At 37.9% G+C, this 16,529-nt stretch overlaps 1 protein-coding gene across 2 annotated transcripts in view; it reads right to left on the bottom strand.

Annotated features, from left to right (window-relative positions):
* Nucleotides 1–16,529, bottom strand: part of LOC150078443 (uncharacterized) — a 225,817-nt gene that overhangs the window by 40,627 nt on the left and 168,661 nt on the right. For both annotated transcript variants that reach the window (XM_090385017.1, XM_090385015.1), the window contains exons 4-8: nucleotides 6,788–7,002; nucleotides 4,858–5,028; nucleotides 4,329–4,703; nucleotides 2,300–2,454; nucleotides 212–593 (exon numbers count right to left, since the gene is read on the bottom strand). In XM_090385017.1, coding sequence (XP_090241143.1) covers nucleotides 212–593; nucleotides 2,300–2,454; nucleotides 4,329–4,703; nucleotides 4,858–5,028; nucleotides 6,788–7,002 — 1,298 coding nt within the window. The remainder of the gene's footprint in view (nucleotides 1–211; nucleotides 594–2,299; nucleotides 2,455–4,328; nucleotides 4,704–4,857; nucleotides 5,029–6,787; nucleotides 7,003–16,529) is intronic.

Raw genomic sequence — 16,529 nt, 5'->3', positions numbered from 1 at the left:
AGCGGACTCGGACAGCATGAAAACGTGATTTGTAACGGAATGAAATTATGCCTTCAAATATGAACTCAAAGTTCCTTCTTTAAGAAAAATGCTAGTAAATGGTCAGCTATTGACTGTTAGTTTGATAGATTCATTAAATTGTATAAGTAAAGTCTGTATATATTCTTTTGGAGCATTTATAAGAGAGATTTATCTTCAATAAAATACTCACCAGATGTTGGATCTATAAATAAATTATTTGTCATTTCCTTAGATATAAATTCATCTCTAGCTTGCGCTTTCTGACTGACTAGACCAAGAAGATATTCGTTTAACTTATTTGGGGCGTACATGTCTGTAGGCTGGAAGAAAGTCTGGCTCATTGGCTTTGTACCCACTTTCCGATAATCTCGAGAATACAACTCAAATTGGGGAGGCATCATGGAGAAGAGAAAGCCAAATGCAGCTGTCGCAACTGCATTTGATATCCCGGGATTAATGTTGATATCATATCCAGTAAAATGACCACTAGCATGAGGATGGAGATCGTACTTGTCCATAATATCCTGACCCAAAATTGCTGGTAAGACTTCCTTATAAGTGATGTGCTGTAGCTGTAATAAATAAAAAAGTAAACATATGAGAAACAAGTAGTTCGTCTTTGCTTTAAAACAAAAGAAGCTTTCGTGAAGTGTGTATTTAATATTCATATTGTGTTTACTAATGGAAAAATTAACAGAAAAAGATAATTTACCATTTATTTTTTGTCGAAATAAGTTTAAGGTTAAAACAACGTGTATGAGATTTAATAATATACAATAACATAAAAGAATTGTAAAAGAAAACGCCAAAATAATTGCAGGGAAAATAATTGTAAAAAAATAACGCCGAAATTACAATAAAGCAAACTCAACTCTCTGTCTGGAGAGCCAAAACATGTTTTTCTTTTTTCAAATTTGCGATTGCACGAGCTTATCAGATGCCGGAATAAGCTATACTGAGACAGAAAGGTTGAGGGGATTCCTGCGGAGTCCAGCCAGAGTATGATGATCAACCTGACTCATCTTCCACTGGTTGTGGCGGGCAACGCAGGGTCCCACTGTGGCCAAGTGACCAGAGACACAACAACAGAACTTACATAAACCAAACATTACACTTTATTTTCTAGCTTTCACTGAGGTTCTGTACTCCTTCACAAAGCACCACGACGCAAATGTGGGGAACCACCGGTGGCGCCTTCGACAAAACACTATGCCACTGCAAATCCTATATGCGAGCAACATAAGTGTCAAAATTTTGGAAGAGGCTTGATTATAATCTTTTAAAAATAATTTTCATAACTAGTAGAAAACCAAAGTGAAACTGCATATGATTTTTTTATCACCCACAAAATCTTTTAAGTCTTTTCATTCGTGTGTTTTGCAGGATGAAAAACTCCGGTTTCCGGGTATTTCCCAGCTTTTCGTCCAAGAATTAAGCTGCTCTTTTGCAGTTTAATGCTTACGATATCTTTGCATTTTACTACAATAATCTTCAAGTTCTACAGAGGTAGTTTCCAATTCTAGAAATGTACTTTCTTTTCGGAAGCTGGCAGGTGGATCCATTCACTGCCAAGGTACCATCTTAAAACAGCCCCGCATCATTGATATAAATTAATACTTCTACACGGTCTTCAAAACAGTTATGTCTGCACGAATAGCACAGCGGGTTATAATCACCATTCTCTGGGACTTTTCCACTCTGAGTTGAAAAGGGCCGGATTCGAATCCCATCAATGAGGCAAGAAACTTTGAGTTTTTTTCACTCCATGGCAGAGTAAGTCCGACTTAGTCGTGGATAGAAAAGTTTTTCTCCCAGAAACTAGAGTTTTTCGTCCAGCAAAACAGGCAAATCAACCAGGAAACACACACGCAATTTATGGACATATTACAGATGAATTGGTTCTTGGGAGGCTCTAATATGACAGGTTTTTTTAAACAATTACATTGATTGTAATGATATTAATGAGGGTAGAATTAGGAACATATGTCATATTAAGCCTGCCACATCTGAAGCATAAATACACACTAAAGTATATTTGTATATTGTAGTTGTGTGTATTATGTTAATTGCTTAATGAGGTAAATTAAGTGATTCCTATAATCTAACTGTGCACTTTTTAAAGAAGCGATAACTACTTCGTCAGCTGGCAGACTGGCCAAGCAATCAGGTTGACAGTTGACAAAGCAGTTCAACACTAGAGTTGGTAAACGTCCAGGGGTTTATTAAAATGCTGAAAGCGCAGTTTATCCAGTAATATGTGAAGAATTTCTATATTTACCTCTGCCCCAACAATTCTTCTTGCTTCTTCAAAAAGTTGATGGTCATCCCAGTGAGGATTTAACCGCGCTAGAGCTCGTGCAAGTCGATTATGTTCTCGGACCAAGATTGTATGCATCACGACAAGGCCGGCATTTTCATTAACTCTGACATCGCCTAGAACAACAAAGTTATTCGTGAAAACTAAATATACTTAAAAAATAATTTAAATCAAACTTTGAATGCAAAAATTTCAATACTGATATAGTCGTATGATAAACATCTCTGTCATTGAATAACGTAGTCCTCAAATGACCACCTGGTGACTGAATAAATGAATTCAGTAACTCAGAAATACCGAGTGAGAGAGAGGTGTGTGTTCGAATCCCTTCAATGATTGGAACTCTGTGGCTGAGTTAGTCGGTCTCGGACGATGGCAGAAATGTTTTTCCGTCCGATACAAAGGCAAACCGACCAGAGAACAAACAATTTACGAATATAATACATAGGTGGATGAGGTTATTCTCAGGTGACCTAAATATGACTTTTTTTTTTAACGTGAAGCTTTTTGAGAGATCTGTAAGCACACGCCATTTAAAGAGTGGCAGTTGAACAATAAATGAATGAATAGTACGATTTTCAAATGGAGGTAAAATAACGAAGTTGTCAACAACACTGACAGTTATACGCATCTGAGCTATGGTCCTCGGCCCCATCAAGGATTGCAAAGAAATTCCTAGAACTTGAATATTGAGTTCTGTGGTGGTTGAATAGGATCCATGGTAACCCATTCACCATCTCTAGATCTATACTACATGCAAACATGAATATGACACCACGGAAAATCAAAATTCTGGAAAAGAACTTCATCACTCTTGTCAAAGTACTGACTAATAGGATAGATTCCCCCAAAGTCCAAGAAATCATCTTAGCATCAACTATCCATCCTAGAGAGCGACATAATCGACGTTATAGGTTGACTCTTACCAACCTCGTCTGCCTTAGAGACATGTTCCCAGCAAACATTTGGGGTGAAACAGATGACCGGATCTCGTGAAGTTAAGTTTTGGGCGGAGTGTTGTAGATAATTGGAATGAACTACCAAAACGGAATCATATGTTTCTTTCTAGTTATTTATAACACGTTCCAAAGTGATCAAATTACATATTTTTAAAGATTAGCATGCGTACGTTTTAAATTTCGCGGTTAATGATTTTTAAACTGAAAAATGGATGAGGCTAATAGCTTCGTCATCACATCTTATGCCCTTTTTTACTTTTCAAAAGAATAATTTGTTTTGTTCGAAAAATATGTAAAGAATACAGTTGTTGTAGTGGGGTTTTAAGACCATCAGCGACTAAGGCCATATTACTCCGTATATACACTGTCTGTAAATTTGTAAATTGCGTGTTCTGTGGTCGATTTTCTGTTTGCTAGACGAAAAACCGGGGTTTCTGGGAATTAAAAAAACGTATTTGCCTCGCCTGAGACCGACTAAATCAACCAAGTTGTGTGAAAGTCCATAAAATTCCGCGCGTCACCGATGGGACTCGAACTCAGATCTTTTCCACCCAGTTTGGGGAAAAGCATACAGCATTTTTCAACATATAATATTTTTTATTAACAATTAAAACGCACACAATAAGTATTACAATCCGTTAAAAAAAAGTCAAAATAATACTCCAAGCAGAATTCAAAAAATAAAATTCCACAGACTTCTTCCAGACATTGAAAAGGAAAATCTACACCTGTCAGGTGTAACACCACCACGTTTATAACAAATAGGGCGCCAACACTGCAGGCTTAAAATTACTGATACGTGTGAATATTTAATTGGGCTCTAATAAGAATTAGAGCCCAAGCTTCCCATACGGTTACTGTAGATCAATAAATCTTAAACTGATAACAGCGTACGGATGCGACATTGGAATCATAAGGACACAGCACTAAAACCATAATGATTAATAGTTATTAGAACTGAAGCAATTTCAATAAGCAATATTCCCCCAATTTCTTGAAATTAATGAGAGAAAAAATATTTTATGACTCACCTGACAAGAAGCACCTTGTTCTACCTGAACTTCTACAATCTGGTGACTCATTTTCTGCAGGCAACAGTTCCCTGCCGAGGTTAGTTTTCTGAGTTTTCATTTCGCCAGACTTAAACGTCCTCAGTAGATCAGCTTCCTGGACGGACGAGCCATAAATGACAGATCCATCAATAAACGAAGTCACTTGGTTTATCTGCTCCCTTGGTCCAAGAGTGCACCCAATTCTAGGAGTTGTGCATGACCTGGCGTACTCAAGACAGTTCTTACTACGATGTCCAAACACCGGATCGGATTTTGGGACGCGGATTGGATAGCATTCGGGATGAAACTGATTCGCTTCAATACCACAGCATTTGATTCTGCTTCCTTGGTAACCTGTTGGTAGAGGAATTTTATTAAATGACCTACACGAATACTGGATGGTTTAATTATTTATATATATATATATATATATATATATATATATATATATATATATATATATATAGTGCAGATTTATTATTTTTACTAGCGTAAATACTGGACTTACCAGCGGATTGAGCAATATGGGCAATGTCGTGGTATATAAATTCTCCGAAGATGGCCAAAATGAAAGTAACATGCGTATGAGGACGGTCACTGTCTGTATGGATGGCCATGCTGACTTCTCGTGCACTTGGTAAGAAATCTGTAGCTTGAGCTTCTCGGGGAGTGCTGACACCTGAGAGATACAAACAAGTTCGTTATAATTCCACGCTAAATTGGTGATAAGAAAGTTGACGCTAATGCTTGTTAATATTTCAGATATATATTAAAATCATGCTAATAAAAATAACAATTAGAAATAAAACTCCTTCATTCACACTTCAAGACTATTTATATTCAGATACTAACTATAAATAATTTAATATGTGCAAGTATGCACTGTACACGAACATACTAAATAGAACATGAAAGCAATGTCTAGTGCCCCTTCCATCCAATATACGTACATGTAGCCCTAACTATACGGTCCAGTATAAATCTCTTTTTATGTCTTGGCTAAAATAATAAATTACGTAATTTTATGTTACTCAAAGAATAAATTGAACAGTTAGTAATGACTTTGGTAATTTTGAAGTGTGATCCGCTTGTTTCATATCGGCTTGTGGAGTTTGGTTTGCAATATTAAACCTAATTTTCTAATTAAGTTGAAAATTTCTTCATTGAGACAAAGCGACAAATATCTTTTAATTAGTACGAATAGTGCAGAAATGAGTCAATTATCCCTCTGCAAGTTTTCTTTAAAACTCCACCATAAGACGTTATAATTTTGACTTCTTATGGTTCATTAAACATTTTAAAAATTGCATTCTTGTTGTTTTTCGATTAATAAAGATTTATTAATTTAGAATTAGAGCTGATTATTCCTTGTTGTTTAATATCATATATTTATCTCATATTTCGGTTCGTTTGATTGTCTTTAGCAATCTTTGCTAACAAAGCAAGGGGATTGATATTATAAAGGCATTTAAGGCCATCTTGTTGGTAGACGCCTTAACTTAATTAAAAAAAGAACAGTTTGGAGGTCAAGTAATATTAATCAAGTTTTACTATGAAATATTGTAGACCGAAAGGGCTTGTTCTGATATATATTCTCATTTGTGAAATCTGGACAAAATTAACTAAATGAAATTATATTAATAAGCTATTTAAGTTGATAATTAAAGCTGGGAACCTAAAGCAGTACAAAATACTAATTGGGGAAAAAGAAGGAATATACTTTGTATTTTTAATTAGGCATCTAAGAGCATACATTAAACACAATACACATATATAGCGTATAATTTTGCACATTTTATTTTTATCATTTTAATAATAAATATAAAATAAATTTTATTTTAAAAATTATTTTATGGATATTAAATACTCAATAGCTTATTTATAACCAACAGATTTGGTCATTGAAGATTGATAGAAGGATGTTGAAAATTCTTATCGTAGATGATGTCTATTATGCGCAATATGTATTTATCAATATTAATAAGTTTTATCAAACAATTATATTTGTTATTTCTTAATGCAATCAAAAAAGGTCGAATCTCCAGCATGTCAATTCAAACCAACTATCTCAATAGATACTGAGTATAGGTACGGGTACATAGCATCGACTTTATTTACTTTGCTTTCTTAGATTAATTTCTTACACAGATTTAGAGCTTATGACGATCTCTTCTTTAAAAATTGAAATTCATGAAGACCAGTGAAGTCAAGTCAACATTTTCATGATTGTTTTGACAGAATGCTATGCCATGTAGAGAAATTCTTGTAAATCATATTGGACTAAAGTGGACTTAAGTATTGGAACTCTTGAGTTGTAATTTAAATATACAAATTATAATATTATGTTGTGTGAGGGCATCACTGTTTATTAACCTGTACAAAAGCATGATGCCTTAAATACTGTTTTTGGAAAAAAAAGAACATGCATTACTACTAACCGTCAGCATAATCTGGGGCTAGAAATCGAACATAACGAGTATTGGCATTTCCCCAACTCGGATTTTGGACATTATTGCAGTAGCCACTAAACGCTCTGTACTTCCGTGGTTGACAGGGGAAGTCAACTTCTAAGGGACATGCTTTACTGAGTTCGGTGTCTCGGATATCAGCAGTAGGCAGGCCATATGCGATTTGGTCTTTACTCAGGCGATATCTACAAAGAATAAGACATCATGTAATCTGTTTAATGGGGGCAAATCAGCTGAATTTAGAATATAATAAACATATTACACATTATCTATAAAGGTTGTACCTACTGGTGATTTTTGAGTCACCCAATGGCTGAGAATTAATCGTTGTTTGAATAAACGATATACAAGTACGCCACCGCCTTTAAGGTGTATAATCTTGTTATTCTATAACACCATTATACACTTTAAGGTTTCATCAATATAACATTGTAATAAATTAACTTAAGCAGTCACTAACTATTATTCCATAGAATAACTGGCTATGTCCAGATAAACTGGGGAACACAACAAAAGAGTTGGCACTTTAACTGCGTGCTGATAAAGATGGAGTCACAGTACATTTCAAAACACACTTGAAGTTACCCAATGTAAAAAATTCAAGCTTCTGCACATACGATATATGTCAGTTTAGATGCAAAAGTCAAGGATAAGATTATGGATATACACATGGTGGTTCTTAAGTAAACAAATAACAACACCATTTTAAATATATATTTTAATTAATTCCAGCACAATATATATAGCATAGAGTAGCTTAAAAATCAAAAGAAATTTTTACATCTGTTCAATGTGGCGGCCATTTTGGACATTATAAAACTGTACTCTTTTCGACATGGGGCGACACATAACAAGGCACATTTCTTCAGAAATGTTCTCAAATTCTCTAGTTATTGACTTCTGAAGCTCCAGCAGACTGGAACCCCGCCGTCCGATCCATCCACCTGAGAACGTTTCATCTAAGAATTCGCGGGAAATTTTTGCATAGCGAGCTAGTGCGCCATCCTGCATAAAAATGCGGTGATCAAAAGTGATCCCGGACTGCATTAATGGAATGATTTTTGTTTTACAGTCTTAGGAAGCTTTTCCCCCTCACGTTTCACTGAAAGAATAAAGGTCCGAGAACACCTCATGGCCAAATTCCACCCCAGTTTAACAAGTCAAGACAGTTTAAATACTTTTTTAAAGAATAAAAAGAGGTTATTAAGAGAGTAATAAACACGATTATGAGTTCCATTTAGTTTGGAATTCCGTTTCATTTAGTTGTGTGGACTGATGCGAGTCTCATGGCCAAAAAACGTTCTGCAAATTCTAATTTTCTACCTAGGTCATCCTCATTCAAATTTTGAAGTAACATGGGATGATAGACATTGTATTTAAGTTCCTTTATGATTCTATATAAGCTTGTTTTAGGTCTTTTAACTTCCAAAATTTTCACTTTCTTATAGATTTTTTGGACTTAAGAGAACATATCGAATGAATATTTCCAAATTGGCAGGTATCTTGAGGTTGTCACAGACATTCTCTCAGATATGCCAGACAAGCTGTACTTGCTACCTGGGAGTCTAAACCGCTGATGGAACTGACATTCGGGTGACATACAAGTCAAGTGGACCCAATTTCGGCGAAGTCCGGACGGTCTGTGACAGCCAAATCCTTCACGATGGTGGGACTGTTAGTAACCCTGGATATAACCTCAATGCACATGCACACTGTGGTTGACCACCCAGGTGTGAACCAACGTAACCAGGGGTCGAAATGTAGCGCCCACACCAAATGGAGGAATGCCACCCCTCTCTATTAATAAGCAATACTAGGTGGTAGATGACTCTCATCAACCGGTGCAATACCACCACTTTGCTTATTGGAGGCGTGAAGTGGTGGAACCCATGTTTAGCCTCCAGAGCTGAGTTCCCCAAGAGATTGGGAAGGTCAACCCTTCCATCATACAGTATGATTGATGACTCTTGAGGTTATGATGAACGTCGTGGAGAGATCCAATATTCCTTACATTTCGAGGGCACAGCCTAAAACGGTATTCGCAGGCCGGCCGCTAGTTAGTACACCGTACCGAACCTATTGGTAACTCTTTAGGAGGCTTCCGGATCAACTAGTGTATAATCTTGCTAGCTTTACTCTGCCAGATAGTGACTGGAGGAAGTCTGAATAGCGTGTATGCGGGGAGCATTGTCGAGGCCACATTATGTCAAGGATTTGGGTATATTCTTACCATGTGTACGCCATAACCAAAAATTTCATACAGCATGTCCCCCCCCCCCCCATTTTTTCTTACTATTGAATACACCATGAATTGAGTAAGCTTATCTGCGGAAAGATCTAAACCTCCCAAACACTTCCTAGTTCATTTCACAAATACACGTGGTCTCAATTCTAATCTCAACGATGTCCATTTCCACTTGCAGTCTGCCAAACCCCATGTACTTTTTCTGACAGAATCTCAGTTATCGGTTGATTCAACTACTGCTCATCTCAGTTGTCCAAATAATTCACTTTATGATTCCTTTCGCCTCAAATGTGGTACTTGTGAATATGTCCGTTCCGATATTAATGTCAGACAGAATCAGTCAGAGCCTTGGTAATTTGGAATCTCCTCTTTTCGTTCTTCTCTGGTTTAAAATCTCTCCACCTCATTGTATCAAATTCGTCTGTTGTCTCTACCGTTCTCCCAACTCCACTAATCACTTGGAGCTCTTTGACTTCCTCTCTTTGCAACTTGACTTTCTCCAGTCCAACTTTCCTAACAGTGAGGTAATTTTCCTTGGTGATTTTAATGTTCATAACTCCAGCTGGCTTCCGTTTTCTAGTCACACCGACCCAGCTGGTCGAGATGCTGAGGCTTTTGAAATTACTAATGACGCACAGATTTTTCATTTACCTACAAGAATACTGGACAGTCCTAAACATGCAGCCAACACGTTTGATCTTTTTCTCACAAACAACCCTTCTACGTACACAGTCGAAGTGAGTAGTCCTTTAGGCATCTCAGATTACAACTAGTCTCTTCTCCAATGGGGCCTTTATCTCATGGCTATTCCCAACCTCGTATTGTTTGTCATTACAAGAATGCAAAATGGTATGAGCTGCGAGATTTCTTTTCTTCTTTTCCTTGGTCGGATTACTGTTTCAAAACTTCTGATTTCAACATTTGTTCAGATCGTGTCAGTGAAATTATTCTTGTAGGAATGGAATCCTTTATCACACACTCCACTTTAAAATAAAGTAAAAAAAGTAAAGTGCAGCCATTATCAACGCACTGCAGGATGTAAGCCTCCTCAACAATTCATGTTGAGGGAAATGGACCATAATCTGTCACGCTGGTCCAGTGCGGGTTGGCAGATCGACCGTATTCAGCAGTCAGGGGCTTGAACCCCGGTCAACTCAAAGAGCGTGTGCTACTGCACTCCCGCTCCTGCCCACTCGGCTACGGAGGCCCTTTAAAATATCGTCCTTTAAATAAACCTTGGTTTTCCAATAAATGTGCTAAGGCTGTTCAAGAGAAGAACCTTGCATATCGTAATTGGCTTGTTTCCAAATCTTAAGTTTCATTTTCTGCCTACACCAAAGCTTGAAACAACTGTAAAGCAGTTATTAATCAGTCCAAAGAAGATTTTAAACAGGCTAAGAGTAAAAAACTTGCTTCCTGCCTTAATGGTAGCCGAGGATTCTAGTCTCTTGCCAAAGCTATTGGTCGTAACTTTTGCCCTTCTCTGCTCCCACTTCTGTCAAAACCAGTTGTTTCTGTTGTGACTTCAGCCAAGGATAAAGCTAACCTGCTAGCATCCCATCTTTCTTCCAACTCATGTATTAATGATCTTGGTAAAACACCTCCCACCATTCCCAACACACTGCATTCAATGCTTCCTGCGGTCTTCCGTCAAAAGTATGTCAGAAGGATTTTGACGAATCTCGATGCCAAGAGAGCTCCAGGTCCTGATGGTATTTCTCCACTTATTTCTCAAAATCTGTGCTCCTGAACTTACTCCTGTTCTTTGCAGCCTTTTTTCACTTTTTTATTCCAAAGGTGTTTTTCCTTCTGCTTGGAAATTTTCTCATATCCAGCCAGTTCCTAAAAAGGGTGACAAATCCCTCCCATCCAATTATCGTCCCATTGCAATTACTTCTACTCTTTCTAAAGTAATGGAGAAATCAATTAACCGCAAACTCTTAAACTACCTAGACTCCTTCCGCCTGATCAACGACCGCGAGTATGGATTCCGACAATCCAGTTGTGATATTCTGGCTTATGTTACCTATTTATGGACAAATTCAATGGAAATTTTCAGTGAAACACAAGCAGTTGCTCTTGAAATCTCAAAGGCTTTCGATTGTGTTTGGCATAAGTCTTTTTAACAAGCTTCCATCTTATGGTTTGCCAACTGTTTTTAGTAATTGGTTATCCAGTTTTCTCTCTGATCGCTCACTGAGGGTGATGGTAGATGGCTCTGTGTTCTAACTTCTCCACTAATGCCGGTGTCCCCCAATGTTCAGTTCTTTCCCTCACTCTTTTCCTCTTGTATATTAATGACCTTCTTCCATTGACTGGAAATCCTGTCCATAGTTTTGCCGATGATAGCACATTTCCATTTTAAGAAACCTTGCCCTGCTCAATCAGCTTCAACTTCTCGAATATCCGCTGCCAATTCCTTAAATGGCGATCTCCAGGTAATTCTCCAGTAGGGCAAAAACAACTTAGTTGATTTCAATACTTCTAAAACTCAGTCTTGTCTTATATCTCGCAAAAAGGATTCTTCTGCTCCTATGCTTATCTTTGGTGACACTCCGATTTCTAGGCAAAATGATATAATCTCTTTTGAGAATTACCCTGACTTCTAATCTCTCTTGGCACAACACAAGCACATTACAAATATTTCTTCCTCTGCATCTAAAAAACTTGGTTTTCTCTTTCGTTCTTGGCGTTACTTTTCTTCCAAGCAGCTATTTACTCTGTACAAATCACAAATCCGCCCTATCATGGAATATTGCTCCCACATCTGGGGTGGTGCCCCCAAAACCTCTCTCAGGCTTCTTGATTCCATTCGGAAGAGGGCAGTTAGGTTAATTAATGACTCCTCTTTAACAAACTCTCTCCAGTCCCTGTCTCATAGACGTACTGTTTCTGCTGCATGCCTTTTCTACAGATACTTCCATGGGCACAGTTATTTTGAATTGGCTTCTATAATTCCCGCTCTCTCTTTCAAAACAGTTCGAACACGTGCCGCCAGCATCCATTTACTGTCCAACTTCAAACTCACAGAACCAACTTTTCATCTTCCTCATTTATTCATTCAACTGCCGTTTTCTGGAACAACCTTCCTTTATACGTATTTCCTGAAAATTACAATCTACAGAAGTTCAAGTCCAATGTCAACAAATATCTTCTTTCGTCTTCTCAACCCAAGCACTCTTCTTAGTACTCAAGCACGGTACTAAGTACTATAGCTTCTAATACCTGTCGTGCTTGGTGTTTTCATAAAAAAAATCTAGGAGATACAAGGTCTACAAGGTTTGCTAGGGTGTGCACTGATTACACTTCATCAAACGTCTCCAAAAATATTAGTGAAGCTTGGAAGCCGTTAACATATTAATAGTTTTTATATATAATTCAAGAAAGTCTTTGATAGTGTATAACAGATTCTGTATTATCCCTTGAGACTTTCTAATAATCACAACTTATTTGAATATCTTTATATCATAATAATTTCTAATCTGAAATAATAAAATATCCTCCTCAATCCTTATTGATATCATAAACTCGATCCTTCCAGTGTATGATATTAACCTTTACCTGTATATGCTTAGAATAAAAGTAATACAAGCAATACACTGAACAATCTAAGGGCGTGCACTGCTTAGATTTTCGTTTGTAAAAATGAACAGAGCTACGCCATAATTGTAATTCTTTAGAATCATGTTCATTCCAATTATTGCTGTACTATTTCTCTTGAAATAACTAGATTCTAAGCAGTCACTTCTTTTCAATGGATCCCACCCACAGTTACACAATCAAAAACTAGTATACGAGGGGTTCTCTCTCTCCTAGGTCGTGTTTACAGATTTCATGTGACCTATATCCAATATACCATGCGAAATAGGAATAAGGAACATACTGTTCTTTCTCTATTCACAGCAGTTGACTGTATATATGAAATCAATAATTTTTGAAATATTGATTTGATATATACACAAAGCTGGAATTTTTATTCCTGCAGAATTTTCTTGTCTATAATATGTGCTTCTTCAAACAGGCCTCTGAGGTTGGGTATATTCATATTGTAGTTTTAAATGTTTTTCACCAACCTTATGTAGAAATAAAACACAAAGAAAACGAAAACTGGAATCTTGATAACTATGTATTTACAATAAATTATATTTGCCTGTATTTACAATACATTATATTTAACTTTACAACTAAAATATATGAAATATACATTAAAATATACTGGGTTAAGAACAATAAAATACATTAAAATATACTAAATTAAAAGCGATAAAACCATAGCTTTCGAAGGCTCGTGCCTTCTTCTTCAGCGGTATTTTCTTTGTTCTGCGGTGCGTCTTTAAATACCAGCAGGTTCACGGTACTCATCACGTGTTTCATTCCCACGTGTTCCGTTCTCTTGTGTTATGGAATCGGAAGTGGCTCGAGAGTGGGTCATGTGGAACCGTTCATCCCTTCTGAGGATAGTAGCCTCAAAGAGGGGATGGATCCGCGTTCCTCTATCTCTATTAATGTTCACTGTGGAACAGATCCGCAAACTCTCGAGCCACTTGCGGTCCCAGAACTTATGCGCCCGATCGGTGATGATAGCCTCGTCCGGGGAGATGTGGTGCTGCTTCTCCCAAAAATGCTCGGCCACGGCGGACTTACCATAGTCCGCACTTCTTATTGCCTTAGTGTGCTCCCCCAGACGGTTTTTGAGACGGCGTTTTGTTTCCCCTACATAACACTCCCCACAATCCGGGCATCTAATACTATATACGACCCCACTTGCATTCTCTTTTTGAATGGGGTCCTTTACTTGTGACACGATTGTGTGCAGCCTCCGCCCCGGAAGCTGCACACAACGCGTCTGATAATTTCTTAGTATTCTAGTTATATGATCGGTTAGACCCGGATAGTAGGGAATATATGCAGTGGATACTGGCGTAAAAGATTCGCCTCTCCTCTGATTTCCTTTAATATATTTTTCTATAATCCTCTGGGGGTAGCCACATTTTGTAAGATCCGTCGTGACGCGTTCATACTCTACCTTCCTATCCTCGGAGGTACTACAGTGTGATTTTGCCCTGTCAACTAATATTCTAACCACACTGTTCCTATGATGGTTGGCCTGAGCTGAATTGTAGTGCGAATATTGACCTTTACACATCGATTTCCTATAGACCTTAGTCTTTAGTTGTTGGTCTTCCCTACAGACCAACACATCTAGGAACGGCAAAACTCCTCCTTCTTCTGCCTCCGAGGTAAATTGTATGAATGGGGAGAAGCCATTTAAAATATTCAACACCTGATCTTCCCTCCCCTTTCGAATAATTGAAAACGTATCATCTACGTATCTTTTCCAGGGGCGCATAGGGAGAACACTAACATTAAATATTCTAAATTATAGCTAAATTAGCTATAATTGCGCTAATGGGGGAGCCCATGGTTGTACCGTTAACCTGCTTATACATAGTATTATCAAACGTCATAGTGGTGCTTGAGAGGCATAATTCTATACCTTTCTCAATATCCTCTAAATTTAATTGTGTTCTAGTATTTAGAGTAGTATCTCTCCGTAAGGCCATGTGTGCACGACGCACTCCATGGTCAATCGGAATACACGTAAATAAGAGATTTCACGTCGAAAGATATCATACTTTCATTCTCTTCTATGCGTTGGCTTCTAATAAAATGCACAAAGTCTTTGCTGTCCTTAATACTATTTCAAGATTCCAGTTTTCGTTTTCTTTGTGTTTTATTTCTACATAAGGTTGGTGAAAAACATTTAAAACTACAATATATAATATGTGCTGTTGATTTATTTTCGTTGTTTGTAGTTGTTTTATATATGGGCATGCTTAATTTTATTATTTTATATTTTTTTAAATATAGATATTCATCTATAAATATCCATCTGTGCGTGGGGGGTTTGCTTTCTTCAGCGAAAGAAAGTAGTGATGACCTACATACCATGGCGAGTATTCATATCTTTTGCAGACAGGTGAAATCACGAGAAAATTACACACTAAATTATTTACTGCTTTAGAAGTAGGTTCACTCTTCGTAGTTCTCTTTCATTCGAATGGCAAACGTGGTTTCGGTTTGACAGTAATTAGATAAAAATCTCTGTTGTTACGGAATTTACTAAATTGAAAACGATTAAATGGAGGTCATCCAGGTGGTTGTGGAAGGTTGTCGAGGTTTATTTTTTTAATGTCTACTGAAAGTTGAATTTAATCGAAGTTTCAGTACGAATCACGTATATCAGCCTATACTATATATATATATATACACTGCCCTACCATTAATATCCCGACACCCCTCCATGGATGGAGAAACAGGTCCTATGCACGCAACACGTCACAGAACCTGCTATAATTATGCACACTGGGCTTCGAACAGACGATTGCAAAAGTGGGCATGCAAGATGACACATTCAACAGAATTACCTGAACAGAATTGATCACCTCAACAAATGTTAGACACCGATTGACATGGTGTAAGGAGCGCGAATTCTGTACTGTAGAGCAGTGAAAAACAGTCCTATGGACAGACTAGTCGAGGATCGCACTCTATAAGTCTGATGGCCGTTCCTGGGTGTAGTGAATGCCAGTGGGACAGTTCCTTACTGATTGCATCCCCCAACAATGAAGTTTAGTGGAGGCAGCGTCATGATATGGGGCTCCTTTCATGGTTTGGCTTGGGCCCATTAGTCGTTATTGACAAAACCATGAATGCTGTGCAATACCAGGACAGTCTGAACAATTATGCACTTCCAACATTATGGCAATACTTCGGGGAAAGGCCATACATGTAGCAGCAAGACAACGCACCATGCCATACTGCTCAGGTGGTAACAGAGTGGTTTGAGGACATGGGTGTGAAAAGTTGGATTGGCCAGCCCGCAGTTCTGATCCGAATCCTATCGAGCATCTTTGGGATGTATTGGATCGTCGGGTACGTGCACGTCGAAATCGCCCAAAGAACAAGGCCGAATAGGTGGCTGCGTTAAAGGCCGATGGAGGAACGTATCACCTGACATTTATAAAAAGCTGGTTGAGAGTATGCCGCGAAGGTCGAAGGCCGTCATAAAAGCAAAAGGTTTCAGCACAAAATATTAAATGACACAATAAAAGCTCTGTTTTTGTCTAAAGGCAGGTGTCCGGATATTAATGGTAGAGCAGTGTATATATCATGATGGTCCCTCGGTTTTAGAAGCATCGGCGAATAAGGCCATACTGTTCCGTATATACTATCTGCAAATTGCGTGTATTCTGTGGTCAATTTTATGTTTGCTGGACGCTCGAGTTTCTGGTAGTAAAAACCATAATACCCTCACCTGAAACCGACTAACTCAGCCAGGTTGTGAAAAAGACCCTTAAAAATTCATGGCGTCATCAATGGGACTCAAACTCAGGTCTTTTCCTCCAGGTGTGGGGATCACGGGGACTCTACGAACTGTGCTACCCACGAGAGAGTGAGGTCGTA

Source organism: Mastigoproctus giganteus, chromosome 11 (genome assembly GCF_048544385.1).
Source record: "Mastigoproctus giganteus isolate SK-2022 chromosome 11, ASM4854438v1, whole genome shotgun sequence".
Classification (NCBI taxonomy): Eukaryota; Metazoa; Arthropoda; class Arachnida; order Uropygi; family Thelyphonidae; genus Mastigoproctus; species Mastigoproctus giganteus.
This window is presented reverse-complemented; position numbering and strand designations above follow the sequence as displayed.